The sequence below is a fragment of the Sinocyclocheilus anshuiensis genome, unplaced genomic scaffold (genome assembly GCF_001515605.1).
Source record: "Sinocyclocheilus anshuiensis isolate Anshui unplaced genomic scaffold, SAMN03320099.WGS_v1.1 scaffold419, whole genome shotgun sequence".
Lineage (NCBI taxonomy): Eukaryota > Metazoa > Chordata > Actinopteri > Cypriniformes > Cyprinidae > Sinocyclocheilus > Sinocyclocheilus anshuiensis.
This window is the reverse complement of record NW_015548228.1, coordinates 1,007,124-1,028,131: the sequence shown is the minus strand read 5'-3', so window position 1 is coordinate 1,028,131 and position 21,008 is coordinate 1,007,124. Positions and strand designations below refer to the sequence as shown.

The following is a 21,008-nucleotide window of genomic DNA, read 5'->3' as shown; positions in this document are numbered from 1 at the left end:
TGTCAGTATAACAGCTAATTATTCCCTTTGAAGTGGACTGCGTATATCTCCTTTTTGTCTTAACCCTCTTAGCAGCAAATGGATACAAACATTTATGCACACTCATCTTTTCACCCGGACTCTCATCATTTCATTGAGGCTTTTTTTCTGCTTGCTGTGCCTTTTACTGTGCCTCACGGCCTCATCCACATTTTAGTTAGTTTTGTACTCAAGCCTTCTCTCAAAAGACTTCATCTTTGAAATGATTGCTCTCCCTGACTGCTTAAAGTAAATTAACACATCACTGCTCTCTTTTGGTCTGATTCACTTGCCTTTTCTGACCTCTTCTCCCTGTCTTTATTGGACTAATTGTAAATGATATGTACACCACCTTTCAAAAGTTTGGGTTGGTAATAAGTCTCTTATGATCATCACAAAGTCTGCATTTATTTGATCAAAAATGCTATATATTACATTTTAAAATAACAGTTTTCTGTTAATATATTTTAAAATGTAATTTTAGCAGCCATTACTTCAGTGTCTAATGATCTTTCAGATGTCATTCTGATATTTCTAATATTTTTGGTGCTTATTATTATCATCAATGTTGCTATTTAATATTTTTGTAGAAACTGTAATGCATGTTTCAGAGTTCTTTGAATAGAAAGTTCAAAAGAACAACGTTTATTTGAGACAGAAACCTTTTGTAACATTATACGTCTTTACTGTCACATGGATCCTCTTTGCTAAATGAAAGTATTAATTTCTTCCCCCAAAAAAACAAAAAAAACTAACTGTCCCCTAACTTTTGAATGGTATTGTAAAATTATCTTCTTTTTTTTTCTGGCAACACTTAGGGGCCAGTTCTCACTATTAACTAGTTGCTTATTAGCATACCAATTATTAACATATTGGCTGTTTATTAGCACTTATAAAGCACATATTCTGTATGACCATTTTCTACATCCCTAATCCTACCCAATACCTAAACTTAATAACTACCTTACTAGCTATTAATAAGCAGCAAATTAGGAGTTTACTGAGAAAAAATTCTTAGTTAATGGTTTGTTAATAGTGAGAATTGGACTTTAAAATAAAGTGTAACCTCTTTTCCCAAAAACTCAAGATTTTTTTCTTGCTGTTAAAACTTTTATGCTGTCAGTAGAATGAAGTAATCACAAGTCTCGCAGACAAAATTGGTTTTCTCAATTTAGTAAATGCAAAAAAAACAAACCTTATGTTACACATATTTCGTTAATGTATCTTTTTTATCTCTATCTGAAGTTGTTTGTGTACCCCCTAGCACCCATTTTCATTTCACAAATTACTTCCTTCAACAGCTTTATGTCTATTCTCAATTACATGAGCTTGTGGCACATACATTTTAAAAGGGCAGAGAAAGTAAGTGGGAAATGGCCAAAAGGGAAATGTATTCCTTATGACTGTGCAAAAGCAGTAGCTATTTTAATCTCCATCATAGTTGTGTTCTCCAGGGACTTTTTGAGAAGGCTCTTTGAAAAGGACATGGGCCAGCAGGTTTGGAAAAGAGTGAGAGAAATGAAAGAGAGGGAGAAGGTTAAAGGGAAGAGAGATACGGGCGAGAGAGAGATGGACAGTCTTTTTCTGCTCTATCAGGGTGGAATAATTGGCACTTCATGTGGAAAGACACGGGCTCTCTCTTCACTCCTTGTATCCGTGCTGTCCATCCATCTCCCTCACAACTGATTAGAGTTTGAGCAGATCTCAATGGAACTCTTTCAGCGTCCTGTCACACAGGAACCAAAAGAGTGTTTGTGAGTGACTGATGGTAATAGAGACGCATATAAGCTCATGTTCAATAAACCCACCAAGATCTTGTCAAATGGTCAGTTTCTTCTAGCATAATGCATTGTGGGTGTTATAAATGTACGTGGATTCGCCCTCATGTGGTGAAATCCACATGTAGAGCTGTGTACCAGGCTAGCATCATGCATGAATGATCCTAACCTGAATAACGTTGTCCTGTGTTTGTCTCCATCCTTCCTCCCATTGTCCCCTTCCTCTTGCATTTTCCTCTTTGTCACCACTACCTGCCATCCTTCGTCGGCCCTCATGGCAACCATTCACGTCCAACTCCTTGACCCAGTGAGCAGAAGCGAGCGACCCAAACCAACCTGACCTGACCGAAGCTTGTCCACCTCCTCCTCTGCCGCTTTCACCACCACTTCTTCATCAGCATCTTCTGACTGAAGCCCACAATCCTTCACCCAGTTCCTCCTAGTCAACCCTGTATACTTTTAAGGAAAAAACATCATGCAGCTGTCAATATTCACCAGAGCCTCATTCATTCCTTAGAGAAAGTGTCTTGTGAGAGAGATTGACGTATTGCAGCCAAACCAAACCTTAAAAGCCTCCAAAAATGTTCTTAGTTTTTACTCTGTTCTTCTCTACCCACTCTTCTGTCCTTTATCCCCCCTACTTTTGCCCTCAACACCCACCCCCTCAGGCTCTGAGTCTGAACATCAGCAGAGCCAGAGCAGCAGAGTCACTCCTCGCAAGCACCAGAGCCGCAAGCTTCTCCGGCCACCTGCCCTCCAGATTGGGAAAGTACCCCCAGGAGGGGGCACTGTCCTCCTTGACGGCCTCCTCCAACCAGGCCAAAGCGCTTCTGGCTAGCCTTTCCGCATCCAGCCTCTCGGCTGAGGCACTCCTGTCATCCACCTTAAGACAACACCGGTTTCTCAGAGAGCAGAACTTCAAGTCCTCAAGCCTTCCTCTTCCCATCTCCAATGGCCGCTCCCCTCCCTCTCCGACTTCGCCTACTTCCTCTTCCTCGCCCTCATCTCCCTCCGCTCTCACCTCACTGAGTCCGTCCTCGCTGGCCCTGAAACCCTCTGCCACCGGCAGCTTGGAGCGGAACAAGACTGAACCCAAGACGGCGACTCCAGACGATAGTGATTAAGGAGGATGTGGCTGGAAATGATCCATATATAGGATGTGGACAGCGCAAGTAGATGAATTGAAATGTTACTAACCTAAAAGAAAGTTTTTTTTGGAGGCTTAGTTTCTAAAGTGTTTTGTTTCCCTGACTATCCCTACCAAGACGCCTTGCGGAGAACAGTGACGTAGGGCACGGAGGCGGATGACTTACCGCTTTGCATCATAGGTTCACTCTTCTTCAGTTTGTGAACAGATCCAAACTGTAAACCATACCTACTCTGTGTTTCTGCCAGTTCCCCAAACTAGAGAACCAACAGATGGGCTTGGATACTCACCACCAGCCTGTTTCCAGCTCCACTGCACAGCCAGCATCACACCACCCACGGGAGGCCTGGGGAAGGACCAAACCCAAACCCTCATTCATTTGCCAAATCTCACATGTTGGAGATCTAGCTGAGTTCGGTAGATGTCCATCAAGTGTAAAATCAAGACTGTAAGACTATGTAAAACCAAGTAGAGTTGCAATAATCGAAAGTGAGTACTTTAGTAGTCGGTGTTTGTCGAGAAGTTTTATTGCTCATATCTATATCAACGAAAGGAATGTTAAAAAAAATAACAGCAAAAGCTTAATGTTAAGGCAGCATCGCTCGTTCTAATGTAGATTTTGGCTATCAGTCGTACTACTAAAGGAAAATAACTGAAATTGGTGCTATGATTAACATTTTGATGATTATACACCTCCTTAAAGGGATAGTTCATCTAAAAATTAAGGTTCTGTCATGATCTACTCATTCTTGTATTGTTGCAAATGTCTTGGTTTATTGTTTATACAATGGAAGTCACTGGGGTCTATACATTGCTTCGGACTCCACTGACTTTAATTGTGTGGACAAAAACATTCTTCAAAATATCTTCTTTTGTGTTCTACAGAAGAAAGCAATTCATGCAGAATTTTCATTTTCCAAAGAACTATTCCTTTGATATACATACACTGCCTAAGAGTCTATTTTTGTTCTCATTTGCACTCAAATAGGTCTTCATACAGCCATTTTACATGTTTGCTCTAACTTAGCACAAGTTGTCATGGCAACAGAGGAATTGTGGGAAAGTGGAGGGCTGCCTGCTTTTTGAATCACTTATTATGGGATGGTGTTGTTAGGCTATTGTTTTCTTAAGTTCTTAACAGTCACAGTTTTCCTACATAAGGATATAGGATACTCCCCTGTTCTTGTCATTAAAGAAGCACAAGAAGCTAGAGAAAGTACAATAATCTGACAATCATCAAACATTCGGCACAATCTGTCTTAACCTTTGGGCCTCCCAGATTGTGAAACCGAATTCCAATTTAAAATGAACAAACAGATGGTTAGGTTCACCATGTAGGGGTTGCACAAGCAAGAAGACTGAGGGTAATTCCACAACACGTATGCCCGTGGACGTGATCCATCGAGTGGAAGACATCTGTGCGGTAGAGCATTCCAACTCATCCTTTCTTCTAATGAGCCAGTCAAACCCTCCGCTTACTTTTCTGTCAAACCACAGACACTTATGGCGCTTTTCCACTGCATAGTACGGCACGGTACGGTTCACTTTTGGGGGGTTTTCCACTGGGTACAGTACCTGGTACCTGGTCATTTTTTTAGTACCACCTCGGTTGGGGTTCCAAGTGAACCATACCGTTACCAAAATGTGACGTGTAAACTCTGCTGATCACGGATTGGCCGGAGAGAATCGTCACTACCTGCGTCACTGAACTTGCGACACAAACACAAAAGAACCGCTAGATTTAAATCAGCACAGCCAGCGAAGGATCGAACGCAACTGTTTTGAACAAGCGCACCTTTTTTTTAACAACCAAAAAGTTTTGTTGTCTGTAGTGTACAGACGTTCCGCTCGTTGATAGCAGAGGAGCGGATCCAGCGAGAGCTTGATGGGGCGACGCGGAATGAAAAAGTTTTTTTTAGGAGTCGTAGTAGTAGAGGCGGCGCAACTATAACGACATGTGAATAATCCCGCCCACTCTAAAGCGGTACTGAACTGCAGTGGAAACACAAACCGAGCCGAGCCGAGCCGAACTGAGCCGTGCCGAGCCGAGTCGTACCACGCAGTGGAAAAGCGCCATTAGATTCACTATCATTTTTAGAAGGTAATGTAATGTATGCCAGTTTATGATTACCTAGAATGGTGGTACAAATATGAATATCACATCCGTTCTTTGGTTTCATTGCTCTCCACAGTCATAATACTAAAACGCAAGAGCATCCTTTTTTTGGTCATTGAGGCTCTGGTTCTGCCCACCCATCTTCTTTTCTCATTCATGACATTCACACGCACACATACACACACACTCACAGATAAAGATTTTTTTCTTCTCACAAGGGTATTCCTATGTTGTGAATTTGTCAATGCGACAACCTGCAGGTTTCCTCATGAGCCCAGAGAATTTAAATGTGTAAAGGTGAGTGAGAGTGGAATAGAATGAGATGAATAGAGCAAGAGGGGAGATTTTTCCAGCTTTCTGACTAAACGAATGTGTGAAATTGATTGCTTGTGGTGCGGGGTTTAAAATAATGGCTTAAGCACTAGGTCGACGTCGAGAGTAAATGGTCAGAGGACAGATTAGTGGTGTTACTCCGTGTCTCGCAGCCAAATCGGCCTGTAATTCATGTCCGAAATGTATAATAATTCACGTGGGAGGTGCTGCGAGAGGCAAAAAGGTCAAGCTTAGGCTGCTGCATGCACGGAAACACCTTAATTTAAGCCATGTTGTTTGAATTTAACATCTGTAAATAAAAGACAAAACAAAGCTTTATTTGTAATTCATGCCTGGATCAGCTAGTTACACAAAAAGTTGAGCAGTGGCTTGCAAATTCCTTAAAATTACTTTTGTTAAAATGATTCAATCTTGATTTATACTCCAGATTCTTTACACTCTAGATTTGTCTGGAAAGTTCACAGCAAGCATCAAATTCACAGCTCGATCTATTTAAGGACCCAGACCGAACTATTATTACAAACCAGCAAATGAGACAAATTTAGCAATTGGTGCTGCAGTGAGCACTCTCAAATGTTCAAAACGTTACCCTTGCGGCTACAGTTTCGCAGAAACGAGAAGCGGGTTTCATGCTTGAATGGAGATGGTAAGAATCTACAGCACTTCCTGTCAGGAAGTACACTTCATCCTCTTAGTAAAGCCCCTCAGAGACTGCGATGGATAAATGTAGGAAGGTGGTGAAATCTCCCTTTTTGAAGTAGAATCTTTCTCTCTCAAAACATGGTAAGATAACAGCTCAGACATCATATTTAAATACATCTTTAAAGTTAGTCATTTATTTTTCTCTCAACATGGTTGGTAAAAAAAAAAAAAATGTATGATGCGAGATTTGCGTTTGTATATTTTTTGTTTGTTGATTTTATATTAAAAGATTTATTTGTACATATTTTTGTTTTTGTAATCCTGAGGAAATATATAGCACACTAGAAAATGATTTATTCATAAGAGAAGTGTTTTGTATATTGAGTTGAAAATATTACTCTGTACAGCCCAGTTCATGTATAAAGTATAGCTGCATCTAACCACAGGTTGACATTTTGTTAATTTTCTGAGTTGTTTTAAGTGTTGGGTGATTCTGAAAAAGCCTTTATCCAGCTAGCCATTCAAAATAATTTAATTAATGTGATCCGAGTGAAAATCGGGTTCATTGCTGATACTTATGAAGCTCTAATCTGTATTGTGACCTGAGAATGTCATTTGCTAACTCTTAATTTGTTTGCGTTGAGCGAAATGAACAATGTGGATAATGGCAACTGTAAATGAACTGTCACGGCCCTCTTCTGCCCTCTAGTGGTAGGGAGTAAGTCTGCAATTTCATTTCACTACTGAATAACAGATGTTTAAACTGTCAATGTACAAACGCCTTGGTCAAGGAAACAGTTGCACAAGTGTTTCTGCCACATTATACTAATTTTGAGTTGCAGGTTAGAGTTTCCCCCGGAAAGACTGCAGGAAATAGGAGGAGCTGGATGCTTCTGCTTTTATGTTTGGTTTACCAGGCCAAAAATAACAGAGTAATTTGGAGAAAGCACATTCTATGATGGAACGTCTTTATGTAGAATATTTTACCAGAGCTCTTTAGTCCCTTAAGTGAGATTTTTTTCTACATGGATGTTACAAAATTCTGACATCAAAACGATAATAATAAAATACTAGAAAAGAGTCAAAGGGAAAAAAGTATGAAAAGACTATAGCATGTAAATAAAACCGTAATTATTAGAGTCCTACAAAATTATGTCCAGAAAAAAAAGTTGTATTTAAAAGATGGAGTTATAAGGTATATATTAAAAGTTTAAAAAAATATTAAAAATAATTACAGCAATGCATGTACATTCTAAAAGCAATCGCACGGTGCAGATGATTTTAAAAAACAAAGTTATCTACGTGTTTTTTTTTTTAACGGAGAGAATAGTGAGGTCAAGTGCACTGATATGAGGTTCACAGCTGTAGAGTCAAAGTGACTTTTTCTATGTCTGATTTCTTTGTGGCTCAGGCATGTCCAGTCTTAATGTAACCTGTGGTGATGTGGTAACCAGACTTGAGTGGCAAGCTCTGAGTGTGTTTTACTGAGCAGATTAAACTCAGCTCTGACCATCAGCGCACTAGTAATGGTGCGAGCCCTTAGCCCATCTCTAGAGTAGAGTAATATACCAACTGAGAATCACTCTATATACAAATAAGATATATAAACACCTATAGACACAGAAGAAAAAGAAATTAATTTATCAGTGTGGATGCCATGATAACTTTGTGAGAAATGTGACTTTATTTTATTTTTTTCCCTGAGAAATCGTTGAGCTGAGACCTTTTGTACATACTTGCTGTGGTTGTGTGTCTAATAAAGTACAGCTCTCTTCGAGAAATGTGACTTTATTTTATTTTTTTCCCTGAGAAATCGTTGAGCTGAGACCTTTTGTACATACTTGCTGTGGTTGTGTCTAATAAAGTACAGCTCTCTTCTATGACAATATTTCTACTGAGTCTATTTTTTTGGTTTCTCATAATGAATGAAATGTGTCTTACTGTACAATGTTTTCACTGTTTTATTCAAATATCTAAGAATTCTTATCATCTGTATTATTTATTATCAGGCTGTATTAAAAGTGCCTTCATCTATGAGCACTTTTTACAATTTCTTTAGCAATATAAACACAGCAAAACGTGAAAATTGAAGCTCAAGGAATTGCTTACATATTCAGGAGCATATGCGATGGTACAAAAATCCTTTTTGTGCCTTATGTACAATTATTTTAAACATTCTCAAAGGGTTACGTGTATCAGCATATATGCAAGCGTGTGTGATGATGGGTGTCTGTTAGTGTGACTCTTTGTTTGTGTACAGCATCTGTTGTTGTGTATGTTTGGCAGTCATTTTCTGTATCACTGTACAGATTGAAAATGTTTTAATACGTATATAAAGAATAAGACCAGGTGTTAAGTACAGAAGTGTCCGGTGGGAAGGAGAGAAGTCTCTGTAGGTAACCCTCAGTTGTCTTGTCGTGGATTTGCTCTCCGACCATCACCTCTTCTGTAGGGTGAATTTCTCAAATCTGACGCAGACAAATGAAAAATAAAATTCAAATTCTTACAAATATATAGATTATAGAGTAGTACATGGCCAATCGCTCTTGCCAGTTTACACCATAAGGAATGTCCTTAAGGTATATATTGACATGACGACTATTTTGGCTGTATATCTGTAACATTTTTACCTGTTATAATGCCCTCGATGGCCCCGTCTGTGACTTGAGGCTTCACCTGTCTTTTCTTCAGCTCTGCAATCAGGTCCATCTGAGGCATTTTGGGCATCATGGGACCCTGATCATAGTAGGGAAAAGTTTTCAGGGGAATAACTTCAGGTGTGCAGTTCCAGTCAATGCTTTATTTAAATAAAATAACCAAATAGTTGATATATTCAACAAATATTTTATGAATAAAATTACAAACATATTTTAGAAATTACACTTTTCTAACCTTTTGAGGAGTGCTATCTTTCTTCTTTGGGGAAGGGGTTGCCTGTTCTTCTGCTGCAAGCTCTTGTTTCTTCTTCTGTTCATTGTCTTGTTCTGCTTGCTGTTGTGTGACACAATAATACACCACAGTAATTAATAATAAATTGGTGAAATGCTTGCGGTATCTTTGCTCATTGTGTAGAGCACAGCTCCTTTAAAGTGCCCCTATTATGGATTTTTGAAAATTACCTTTCATGCAGTGTGTAACACAGCTCTAAGTGAATGAAAACATCCTGCAAAGTTTTAAATCTGAAAGTGTACCGTGTATAAAGTTATTGTCTCTCAAAAGAAAGAGTCGAAATCGAATCATTTAGTCGTTTTTAAAACGAATCCCAAGCCGTTTCATGTTGACAGCAAAATTAAACATTAGCATATTGCCCGCCCACTTGTTGGTCTTTTCGCGTTTCTCCAAGTAGGTATAACTGCAGACCGGGCCGTGCAGTCAATTTCACTGGTTAAGGTTAGGGTCAGGTGTGTGGGGTAGGTTTAGGGGTTAGCATTTTTTGTAGCATAGTGTAGGAAATCAACACTTTAATTGACACAACCAATAAAATCTTTAGAATCAGCTGTGGGGCGGAGTTTGCACTGAAGTGGATTGGGGGAAAAATTGCGCATGCGTGTCCTGTGCCTGTCTGTCAATGGGAGGAAGCCACGCCTTTTTTGGAGCTCCCACCCCGTTTTGGAGTCCCGCCCCCATTTGGAGATCTCCAGGCTGCAGTTATACCCTTCTCCATTTGTCTGAATGAAAATGCAAATTCATTCTTTGCCATTAGATGCTGCTTTTGGAGCGGTAAAAATAGCTGTTACCCTGGTAACGGCTGTACACAAAGCATTACAGGCATGATGAAATGGAAATGAAATGAGACCAATTGGACCAATCACCGCAGATTAGCGTCACGCAAAGGAGGGGTTTGGAAAAATGAATCGTTGAGAGAATCGTTTGGGAGTCGTTGAGCAAATAAGGTAAAAAAATAAATGCATATTATAAGAAAATGAAAGTGTTTTTTGACCTTGCATGCATGTCAACCTGTTGTTGGGGACTCCCAAAACCAAAATGAACCTTTCATTACCCATAATAACCCTTTACTGTACTTACAGTACTTTAAGCAATTCCCATAAGCATGTGAACAATCAAATAATAACGGCTTTGTTATTATGTGTATGTGTTGACATGAACATGTGGGTAAATGTTGCTGTATCTCTCACTTTATAAGCTTTGATAAACCTGACGAAGAATGGGAAAAACATGGAAGGCTGTGTCGTCTTCGGATTCTCTCCGTAGTACTCCACTACAGACATGTATGCCTCCTTGTTGGCAGAAGAGAAAAAGTCAGCAAGACTAATTAAGCAGAATTAATGTCAAATAGTTTGTGTGCGTTGAGCATACACTGTGCTTTCACCTGTGCTGTCTTGCCATCTTTAACAAGCGAGTCTAATACGTCACTGTTGGCTTTAACAAACTCTTTCAGCGTCGGGATGTCGTCCTGCACCAGGAACTCCTTCTTGGTCCCTTCCATCCCTCTCTCCAGAGATCTCACATCCTGGAGCACACTGTCCAAAGACACTGAGAGAGCAAAGGAGTGAGAAAGAGAAAAGACTATGTATCCCCATGTTTGTAGTATGCACAGCAACTATGGTATGTCTTACCCAGAGCAGCCTTGTCTAAAAAGCGGAGTTCAGTGTGGAAGGAGGCAAGCTCGGGGTATTTCTCCTGCACCATATTCGCAATGAAGTGCATCAAAGTCTGTGTGCGGTCTGTGGACTTAGTGTCCAACAGCTAAAAGACACAAGAGAGTGAGACTGAGTGAGGACACTGGGAGATTTTACTTTGGCCACCAAGGACAGATGCAGAGATGAGATGAAGTTATTGCAAAGGTAGAGGGTAGAAATAGAGGTAAGGTACATGCAGAAGTTGTTTTTATTTTGGGTAAATATCCTCATGAAGAAATGAATCAGATCAATATATTTATACAGCAATTATAATGTGAATATGAATGTATACATGTATGGAAATTTATAATATAAAATTTGATAGATGACTAGTTTCTTATCAGTCTTTGTAATTAGTAAACAAAAATGTGAGAAGATTTTTTTTTTTTATTTGAGATCCATTTCATTTGAAATTACAAATAACCTGCAAATTGTCAATTTTGATATATATTTAATGAATTTTAATCAGGGTTATTGTAGTTTAAAACTTTCATTTCTTGAAATAAAACAAACGTAAACTGAAATAAAATATAATACTATAAAATAAATAAAAATCATAATAGTATACTAAAATAACACCAATTTTCATATATATATATATATATATATATAATAAAAATATAAATGTGTGTATAGTTTTTTTTATTTCATGTTAATTATGTTTTTGATTTTGTCAAAAAACACATTAATTAAAAATAGGGTGAGGTAATCTGAAACCTTTGAAAAACCTGGAAAACAGAGGTAAAGGTAAAAAATAATTTATAGGAAATTTCAGCTACAGAAGATTAGCATGCAAAGTTTTCATTCACATGCAAAGTTTCAATCCCTAATTTCTTCAGACTCCATTAGCCTCTTTGTTTCTGCATCAAAGGCCTCTACATCAGAGGTCTCTCATAACTAATACAAAGAGAGCTTTCCAAAACACACACCTGGGTCTGTAACTTCCTGCTGTTATTTACAATCCATACATAACAAAAACATGAGTCTTAAAGTTACAATCTACAAACTCACTCACCAGGTCAAGCTGAAACCTTTGAAAAACCTGGAAAACAGAGGTAAAGGTAAAAAATAATTTATAGGAAATTTCAGCTACAGAAGATTAGCATGCAAAGTTTTCATTCACATGCAAAGTTTCAATCCCTAATTTCTTCAGACTCCATTAGCCTCTTTGTTTCTGCATCAAAGGCCTCTACATCAGAGGTCTCTCATAACTAATACAAAGAGAGCTTTCCAAAACACACACCTGGGTCTGTAACTTCCTGCTGTTATTTACAATCCATACATAACAAAAACATGAGTCTTAAAGTTACAATCTACAAACTCCCTCACCAGGTCAAGGCTCTGCAGACGGAACCCATACGCTGCTCCTCTTTTACTGCTGTTCATGTAGTTCCCAAAAGCCAAGATGATCTGAAGCAGGAGACTGATAAGTGATCTGCACTGAAGGAGCACACCATTCATACCTCTAAGCACAAATGAAGTCTACTCACCTCTAACATCTTCTTCAGCTTTGATGAAGACTTGAGGGACACGGAAGCTGCAATGATCGCATCTATTTGCTACAGAAACAGGTGGGGGGGGGGTGACTTTTGAACCAAACATATGAATTATGCTAGGTACAACAGCCAAAGTGTGATGTGAACTGACCGGCTGCAGACGTTTCATGCACTCTGGGAAGTTGCCCATGAAAGTGAGGGTGTTGATCCGCTGAGCAAGGCGTGGGATTTTACCAAAGCGGCTCATGAATCGGTCCTCCTCGCTCAGGTCCTCTAGTGGCCGCCCTTCCTTCTCGTAGTTCTGCAGTAGCTTCATCTCATACTCCGATGGGATAAAACGTTCCAGAAGCTCCAGAAAGTCCAGACTCAGAGACTGCTGATCATATCTGAGTGAGACAGAGGGAAGAGAGTTTCCATGCTGGTTCAGGATGGTTTAAAGCTTGTTGTTGTTTTTTTTGGTGCAGTTAGCTGTTGTTGAAACATACCTCTCAATGGCTGTGCAGATGTCGTTGGGGCTCATGCCTCCCTTGCGGAGGGTGATAGCAAGGTTTTTGGCTTTGTTTGCCTCCAGCATGGACACCTTACTAGGTGCCTTCTCAGCCACCTTAACCTTGAGCTTAGAAAGATCTGTTGGAGGACCTTGAGCCTTGGTTCTAAACTGCTCTGCAAATACATCCATATTCAGCTCCTGAGACAGAGAGTGTAATAGATTAATTGACCACCCAATTAGTTCACCCAAAAATGTAAATTCATTTACTCATCCACTTTATTCCAAACCTGTATGACATTATTTCTTCTGTGAAACACAAATGAAAATCTTTTTGAAAAAATCTTTTCATCCATACTGTGAAAGTAATTTTGTACCTCACTGGCTTTCATTATATACATTCTTCAAAATATTTTATTTTGTGTCCTCCAGAAGACATACAGGTTAATTTTGGGTGCATTTTAAGGATTTTTTTGCTTTTACCCCTAACAGTTGCTCATCATTCAGCTCGCTAAACACCGTTCCCGTCACTTGATTGGGCTTCAAAGCCTGCCAGTTCAACAGAGGCATCTTAAACTTTGGTTGAACTGGTTTACGTCCCTTTGGTCCTGTGCAAAACAATGGAAGATACAGTCACTCTGCTCAGGTTGCATGTCTGGATAAGTATTTCTTAAATTTCTTTAGTTGTCCCTTCACCTGTTTCAGCCCCAGGGGCAGGAGGAGCTCCTGGAGGGGGTGGTGGTCCATAGCCAGGTGGGGGCGGGGGTGGTGGAGGACCTCCACCAGGAGGAGGAGGAGGAGGAGGAGGAGGGGGAGGTGGAATACCTCCACTTCCAGGAGGAGGAGGTGGTGGAGGAGGTGGAGGGGGCGCTGCAGCTCCAGGTGGAGGAGGAGGAGGAGGTGGAGGTGGAGGCGGTGCTGTGGCTGGAGGGGACGGTGCTTGAGAAGCTGGATCTGACACAGTCACTGTGAACATTAAACAGACATTATGATAATATCAATGTAGCCAGCTAAAGGTAATCATTTTGAGTTCACTAGAAGCATTAAAGGGGTCATGAACTGAGAAATCAAAATTCCCTTGATCTTTTGATAAAGGTCAATGCACTATAAAAACATCCTGTAAGTTTCAGAACTCAAAACTTTCTTGTTAGTCTAACAACAGCTTTTATTGAAGCCAGTCTGCCAAAACGTCAGGTTGTGGAATGTGCCACTTTATGACGTAATAGTGTGGCTAAACACTGTCTCTGCAGAAGAAGATCAACGCCTGCTTCTACATCGCTGCCTAAATAACGAGAGAGGCAGACGCAGGTCTACGCAGAAACCAAACGCTAAACTTTATTTGATGAAATTTATTTTGTAATGAAGTGCCAGACCACATCAGTAAGAACTTGGTCCTTTGTTCGCTTCATTTGACCACGGATTCTTTTACAAACAAGGCACAATTCGATGCAGGATTTTCAGAAAGATTGAAACTAAAAGACGATGCTACTCTGAATATATTGAATCCGATGTCGCACCACACAAGTGTGAGTAACTGTTTTCATTAGTGGTCACTACTGCTTTGTCTGTTATTACAGATCGTTTGATATGTACTGAGTATTGATGTGTTTTTAACCTAAATCACAGCAGCCCATCTGTGAAGGATGTAGGCTGTCAAACATACACAACTGTTAGCCAATCACAGCAGTGACGTTTACTTCGGAGTCTACAATCCGCCACACCTATACAAACAGAGCATTCAGATGAGAACATGACAGAAAATAGCTTATTACTTCTAAATTAAGATGTTTTTGATGCAAAATAACATTATAAGTGGACCTCAGAGAACAGTAAAAAAAAAAAAAAAAGGCAGTTCATGACCCCTTTAATTTGAGATGCTAAGCAGAAGTGCTCCTACCTGTTTGAGTGACAATTTTCTCTACGGTGACTGGAATCACTTCGATGTCCAAGCTTCCAGAGGCTGTGCGCTCCAGTCGGACTAAGCCTTTCTCCTCCAGTTCCTTCAGCTTCACCTCCAGTTTGGACTCCTTTTCACTCGCGTCTCTCTTTCTTTCTCTGTCTACCTGTGAGGGCTGCGACAGACGCTCCTGCTCTCGTTCTCTCTCTCTCTGAATCTCTCGTTCTCGTTCTCTCTGCTGCAAAGTGCTCACTTGGGCACAGGACTCTCGCAAACTCTCCTGTTACACACACATGTAAAGGTTTGAGACAATGACTGATTCCCAAATTTGATATTCTTAATATTATTCTAAGAGTGTATGTACTGCGTTTGGCATACCATATATAAGCTACCAACATTTTTTTTTTTTACTATGATACATGTTTGGTCTCATTTCTAGTAAAAATACCTAAACATATTTTACATCTAAATATCTAAAACAAAATACATTTATTTTCATTTTTAATAAAATTCAAATTAAAAACAGATAATGATAATTAAAGATACATTCTCTGACACAATTTGTGCTTCTCAAGTAAACCCATAGTTTTTATTCATTTTTATTAAATAAGTTAATTATTTTGAATGCTTTTAGTTATTTATTTCTTCTTTGTTTCTTTATTTGTAAATCATAATTAAAACAATCATGGGTTAGCCAAAGTGCTGTACATAAAATCACCTTAAGGGCATTAAAAGACAAATAAATCGATGTACTAATTTTCAGACAATGCTATGAAACATTTGACTAAAGAAGAAAAACACACAACACATTTAAGCCATAATCACCTTTTCAAATAAATAAGATTTAAGCATAGATTGGAAAAAAGGAAAACAAGGAGCTGTTCGCATGGCTACATGGAGTTATATAATAACCCCGAGACTCACTACTTCTAATCTTATTAATTAACTGTTCTAATTAACTGTTAATGCTAAATGTATTGTTAAATGTTCTAATTAACTGTTCCCTCCTGGTGGAATGACCTGCCCAACTCAATCCAAGCAGCTGAGTCCTTAACCATCTTCAAAAAACAGCTGAAGACACATCTCTTCCATCTACACTTGACCCTCTACTAGCATTCTATATTCTATTTCTATTTTATCTACTCGTTTTCTTTTTATTTATTTGTAAACTTGACCCTATAACATTTGCACTCTCTATTCTGTTTCTATTCTAACTTGTTTTCTTTGAATTAAAAAAAAATGACCCTCTAACACTAGTGTTCTCTACTCTTTTTCTATTCTTTTGTCCTTGCTACGTGTACTGCATTAGACTAACTGAGACTTGTCACAGCACTTACATATTATTGCTCTTTTGTTGGTTTTGATTGCTTCTATTGTCTTTATTTGCAAGTCACTTTGGATAAAAGCATCTGCTAAAATTACTAAATGTAATCTTAAAAACTACTAGTATATAGTATAGCTAGTATGCAATGAAAGGAAAATGCAGTGTGGTACCTTAAGCAGCGCTGACTCTTTAGTGGCCTGCATTAGTTGTTGCTCTAGTTCTGCCATTTTTTCCAGTGCTCCATTCTCATATTCCTGCAATCTGGCATTCAGCTACAACACAAGCATATACACACACACCTATGAGGAACAGAACAGCCTACCTGCAACATGAGGCATGTGCACTATGCAGTAGATGATTATGTGCAAATTTGTTTTGTGTCCATAGAGTATAGTTGACCTGTGCATTGGTCTCCTGCAGTTCTGTTAAATGCTCCATTATTTCCCCTTTATTTTCTGCATCCTCCAGCAGAGCTCCAACATCAAACACATTATCCAAGTACGCCTGGATCTGTACTTGCAGCTTCTCACTTTCCATCTCCTTTAAGGACTGCGGACACAAACAGTTGTGTGTTACATTACAAGGATAATGCACAACTTTATGAATACACGCTGCATGTAAAGCATCTCAAATCTAGGATCCAGTCCTGTGTTAATTATGTGTAAGATGCACGTTATGCTTGTATAAAGTATTTATCTGTCCTGTACACTAGTCTTACCTCTAAGTACTGGTCGAGACCCAGCTGGGTGAACTCATACTGAAGATGCACACGGAAATTCATGTTCTCCACTGAGTGAACCACAATGTTTATGAACTGCATGCAAGCCACCTGTGAAGAATAACATCAAATGGACAGTTTAAAATCAGTCATATTGCACCAAAAAAGTGAGCAGGTTAACTGTCATGTTATTGTGATTCACATCAAAGCTCACCATGAAGTCTATATTGCTGTCGTCATTCATGAAGTACTCCATTAGCTTCTCAAAGCGGTTCTTCTCTCCACTCACCTGTGAGAAAGTGGGCCAAATTCAGAGGTAAGTGTTGAGCATGATATATTATATGCTACAAAATGTCTAGACTTTTAATAGTGTCTGAAAGGCATCTGTGCAGCATTGGTAGCATAATTTGTGATATTTGTGTCACATTAACTAACATTCATTTTTTTTGTTTTATTGAAAGAAACTAATTTTTTCAGGAAGGATGCATTAAATTGATTAAAAGTCATAGTACAGATGTTTATAATTTTACAAAAGATTAATATTTCCTTTTTGTCTTTCTCAGATCAGTTTCCACAAAAACATTAAGAAGCACAACTGTTTTCAGCTTTGATAATAATAAGAATAATAATGCATGTTTCTTGAGAAGCAAATCAACATATTAGAATGATTTCTGAGTACACCGAGACGAGGTAAAAGATTAAAATGAGTTGTTTCAGTTTTTAGAGAATACAGCTGGGCAGAAGAAAATGTATCTTGACCATCTGCAAAACCAGACTAAATTTGCCATTTGTCCATTTTATGAGGACATCCTGTTTGATTAAAAAAATGTGTATGTATATGTGTAGAAGGCTGGTCATCTTACTTCTTTAAAGTTGTCAAAGGCCGAGATGATGATGTCATGTCCTCCTCTAACCAGACACACTGCAGCCAACAGCTCCAGCACAAGAGCTTTAGTCCTATGGACGGTGTATTTAAATGTATTACAAACTCACACAACAAACACACAAACCCCTACACCCCACAAAAAAAACACTCACCTGGGGTTTTTGTTGTTGAGGCTGAGTGTAATTTCATTGACACATCTGGGGTGAGTCATGACTAAATTGAACCCAGACTGTCAAAAACAAAAAAAAAATGGTGAGTCACAAAGTTCTCCTAAAATGACATTTGAGTAGCCGAGTCTAGTGTTTGTATGTGTTCCTGACGCCAACATACCTGATAATTCATGATAGCACGCAGGCACATAATGCAGAGGTGAACGTCATCTCTTTGGGTGGCCAATCGGGCATTTCGCATCGTTTTTCTGCCATGGGTCAAGTTACTTATTCTAATGTGAAAAGGCAGGGAATTAACAAAAGATGAGCACTGAATATGAAGTATCTGAGTACACTTATCTTAATGAGAATAATATCTAAACAATATGGTTTCTTAATTTTAGTCCTGAGCAGCGATCCCTGTATTTTTGGGGTGTGCTGTAGTGATGACTCACCGGACCGTGAGTGCACGTGCCGCTCTGGTCATGCCGAGTGTGGAAGAATGGTTAATATTTTTGGCTAGATCCTCCACTGATCTCTCTGACAACCTCCTGTTGTCTGATACAGATCCACCGTTTTCCACAGATTCCACCTCGAACCTGAGAAACACGTCAGCACAGAATCTGAGCTAATTTTTAGCCACTGAGAGACTACACGCTTAAAAATAAACTTTCTTTCTAAGCATCTATGGTTCCATGAAGAACCTTTAACATCCGTGGGACCTTTGCATTCTACAAAGGTTTCTTTGGATTTTTGAAATGTCCTTCACACTACACTCTTACAAAAAGGCTGCAAAAGGGGCTTTTCAACGCATTTTGGGTTCCCCTAAAAACCTTTCAGTGAGCAGTTCTTAAAAGAACAGTTTTCCTTAGAGTAAAGAACACTGTAATAATCTAAAGAAACTTTTTAGACTATAAATAATCTTTTGAGTAATGGAAAGGTTCTATAAATGTTAAAGAATCTTAATGGAACCATCAATGCCAATAAAGAACCTTTATTTTTAAGAGTGCAATGGTTCTTTTAAGAGCTGTTCACTGAAAGGTTCTTTAAGGAACCAAAAATTGCCCTTCTATGGCATTACTGCAAAAAACCCTTTTGGAACCTTTATTTTTAATATGGCAAGTGAATTGTAGTTACTTCTTGTCAAAATCTACTGTAAGGATTTACTCATAAAATCTTCTTGGACAAATATTGCATTAGACAGCTGTAATGGTATAAATGGGAAATCTTAGACAGAATAAACATACGGCGCATCACTTTGAGCATATGACAAGTAGTCCACCAGGACATCCAAGCCTTGGTTTTCCTCGTTCAGAAACTCCTGAGCCCACCTATAGAGTACAAAAGGAATATCATGATATGTATCCATGGAGGTTTTCCATTATTTAGGTTCAAAATTATCTTTCAGGTTTATTCAGGAGTAGCAGGGAAGTCTATCTTTGCACGGCACAAGAAAATAAAGCTGCCACTAACCCAATGTGATTGGTTCTCAGCGAGATCTCCAGCTCTCTCAGGACTTGAGTTGACTCCTGCACACGTTTCTTGAACTGTGGAGAAGGATTCACAGACATAAGATGACTCACTGACAGACAATCATTCACTTCTCATCGAGACTCTAAACGGAGTTTTCTTTTGGGCAGGTGGGTGTCAGCACTGATATGGGTAAAAGAGAAATGCAAGTGAATGGAGTTGGTGAGGGAAAGAACAGAAAGAGAGTGATGGTACTGACCCTGCGTGCTACTCCACCCTGGTCCTGGTAGAAGCTCTTGATTTTAGTCAGATAAGCAGAGGGAGGGTTTTTCACCTGAAACCGCTCCTAATAGACATCAAGAGAAACAATAAATGGACTGGTTTCCAGCTGTGATGAAGATATTTAAACGCTTTTTGATGGAACAGAATAATATAAAGTTTGAATAATACCATTCAAATGTTTGGGGTTGCAGACTTTTTCATGTTTTTAAAAGAAGTCTCTTATGCCCATAATTGCTTTGACTAAAATACAGTAATATTGTGAAATATTATTACAATTTAACATAAAAGTTACATTTTATTTGAATGCATTGTAGAATGTAATTTATTTCTGAATTTTTCAGCATCATTACTCCAGGCTTCAGTGTCACATGATCCCTCAGAAATCATTCTAATATACGTACTGATTTGATTCTCAATAAACAGTTTTTTTTATTAGCGATTGTGAAAACAGTTGTGCTGCTTAATATTTTTGTGGAAACCAAGATACATTTTTTGATGAATAATGTTCAAAAGAACAGCATTTATTTGAAACGGAAATCTTTTGTAACATTATAAATGTATTTACAGTACTGCCACTTTTAAACAAGTTAATGCGTCTTTGTCATATAAAAGCATTAAGTTCTTACTAAATAAATAAAACATCTTACAGACCCCAAACTTTTAAATTGTACTGTACATCCATCTCAGATACTTATTGTATTAATACATATTTCCCCTGAAGGTGGTATATAGCCTACATAATGCCCATAAGAAATACATTTTAGTTGTGTGCATTCATTGCTATAACAACCTGTGCTCTCTGCATGCATAGCTACAAAACTTGCATCCCACAGTTGTCATGGAGACACAAATATTAACACAGGATGTGCGTAGACAGTTTCACCACCTTAAGAGTCTGACCTCATACCGCTGCTCTTATTTTCCCACCGAAGCCTTTTTCTCCTGTTGAGATGTCTGCTCACTATCAGCCTTTACATCATCTCTTGCATCATTCTTTTTACTGTTATTAAAAGGTTCAACAAAAATATATCCGAACTTAAGAATACACCTCCTTTGCAAAACTTTGTAAGCCTACTTAAATTAACATCATTTACACAAAGAGTCTACCACTGTTGTTTTTTCCTTCTTATAGGCTCTGCATTTTCTGAAACTGATCACAACAAATGCCCCAACCTGTAGTTTAAAGGGGTCATATGATGCGATTTCAAGTTTTCCTTTCTCTTTGGAGTGTTACAAGCTCTTGGTGCATAAAGAAGATCTGTAAAGTTGCAAAGACTAAAGTCTCAAATCCAAAGAGATATTCTTTATAAAAGTTAAGAGTCAGCCACGCCTACCTAAAACGGCTCGTTCTAACACGCCCCCACATATCTACCTCACTATGTGGGAAGATTTGCATAACGCCGCCCAAATGTTCACGCAAAGAAAGAAGGTGTAACTTTTAGTCTCACTGTAGTTTTGTTGACGCTGCAGCCATGTCGTGAAGACGCTGTGTGCTTCGTTGTGAAAGCTAAACTACTTTGTTTTGTCTTCCAAAAGAGGACGATATCCGCTTCGTCATGCCTAGAGCTGATCTGTGCTGGTCGCTGAGGGAATACATCAACTTTCACCGTGGACGAAGCAGAGTC

At 38.8% G+C, this 21,008-nt stretch overlaps 2 protein-coding genes across 3 annotated transcripts in view; one reads left to right on the top strand and one right to left on the bottom strand.

The window, feature by feature from the left end:
• LOC107654457 (SRC kinase signaling inhibitor 1-like) overlaps positions 1-4,441 on the top strand; it is a 61,897-nt gene extending 57,456 nt beyond the window's left edge. Inside the window, exon 19 of the mRNA XM_016441527.1 lies at positions 2,465-4,441. Coding sequence (XP_016297013.1) covers positions 2,465-2,920 — 456 coding nt within the window. The 3' untranslated portion in view covers positions 2,921-4,441. The remainder of the gene's footprint in view (positions 1-2,464) is intronic.
• Positions 4,442-7,977: 3,536 nt separating this feature from the next.
• The window catches only part of LOC107654518 (formin-like protein 1), a 17,794-nt gene continuing 4,763 nt past the window's right edge, over positions 7,978-21,008 (bottom strand). The window contains exons 3-26 of one of the 2 annotated variants that reach the window (XM_016441615.1): positions 19,361-19,447; positions 19,105-19,178; positions 18,879-18,962; positions 18,087-18,230; positions 17,813-17,924; positions 17,635-17,711; positions 17,460-17,553; positions 16,811-16,885; positions 16,597-16,707; positions 16,278-16,427; positions 16,049-16,150; positions 14,555-14,834; positions 13,354-13,623; positions 13,141-13,265; positions 12,656-12,858; positions 12,322-12,556; positions 12,165-12,233; positions 12,004-12,084; positions 10,612-10,741; positions 10,365-10,528; positions 10,171-10,272; positions 8,927-9,025; positions 8,665-8,770; positions 7,978-8,502 (exon numbers count right to left, since the gene is read on the bottom strand). In XM_016441615.1, the coding sequence (XP_016297101.1) occupies positions 8,438-8,502; positions 8,665-8,770; positions 8,927-9,025; positions 10,171-10,272; positions 10,365-10,528; positions 10,612-10,741; positions 12,004-12,084; positions 12,165-12,233; positions 12,322-12,556; positions 12,656-12,858; positions 13,141-13,265; positions 13,354-13,623; positions 14,555-14,834; positions 16,049-16,150; positions 16,278-16,427; positions 16,597-16,707; positions 16,811-16,885; positions 17,460-17,553; positions 17,635-17,711; positions 17,813-17,924; positions 18,087-18,230; positions 18,879-18,962; positions 19,105-19,178; positions 19,361-19,447 (3,039 nt within the window). In that variant the 3' untranslated portion in view covers positions 7,978-8,437. The remainder of the gene's footprint in view (positions 8,503-8,664; positions 8,771-8,926; positions 9,026-10,170; positions 10,273-10,364; positions 10,529-10,611; positions 10,742-12,003; positions 12,085-12,164; positions 12,234-12,321; positions 12,557-12,655; positions 12,859-13,140; positions 13,266-13,353; positions 13,624-14,554; positions 14,835-16,048; positions 16,151-16,277; positions 16,428-16,596; positions 16,708-16,810; positions 16,886-17,459; positions 17,554-17,634; positions 17,712-17,812; positions 17,925-18,086; positions 18,231-18,878; positions 18,963-19,104; positions 19,179-19,360; positions 19,448-21,008) is intronic. The other variant, XM_016441616.1, reaches the window with a different exon arrangement.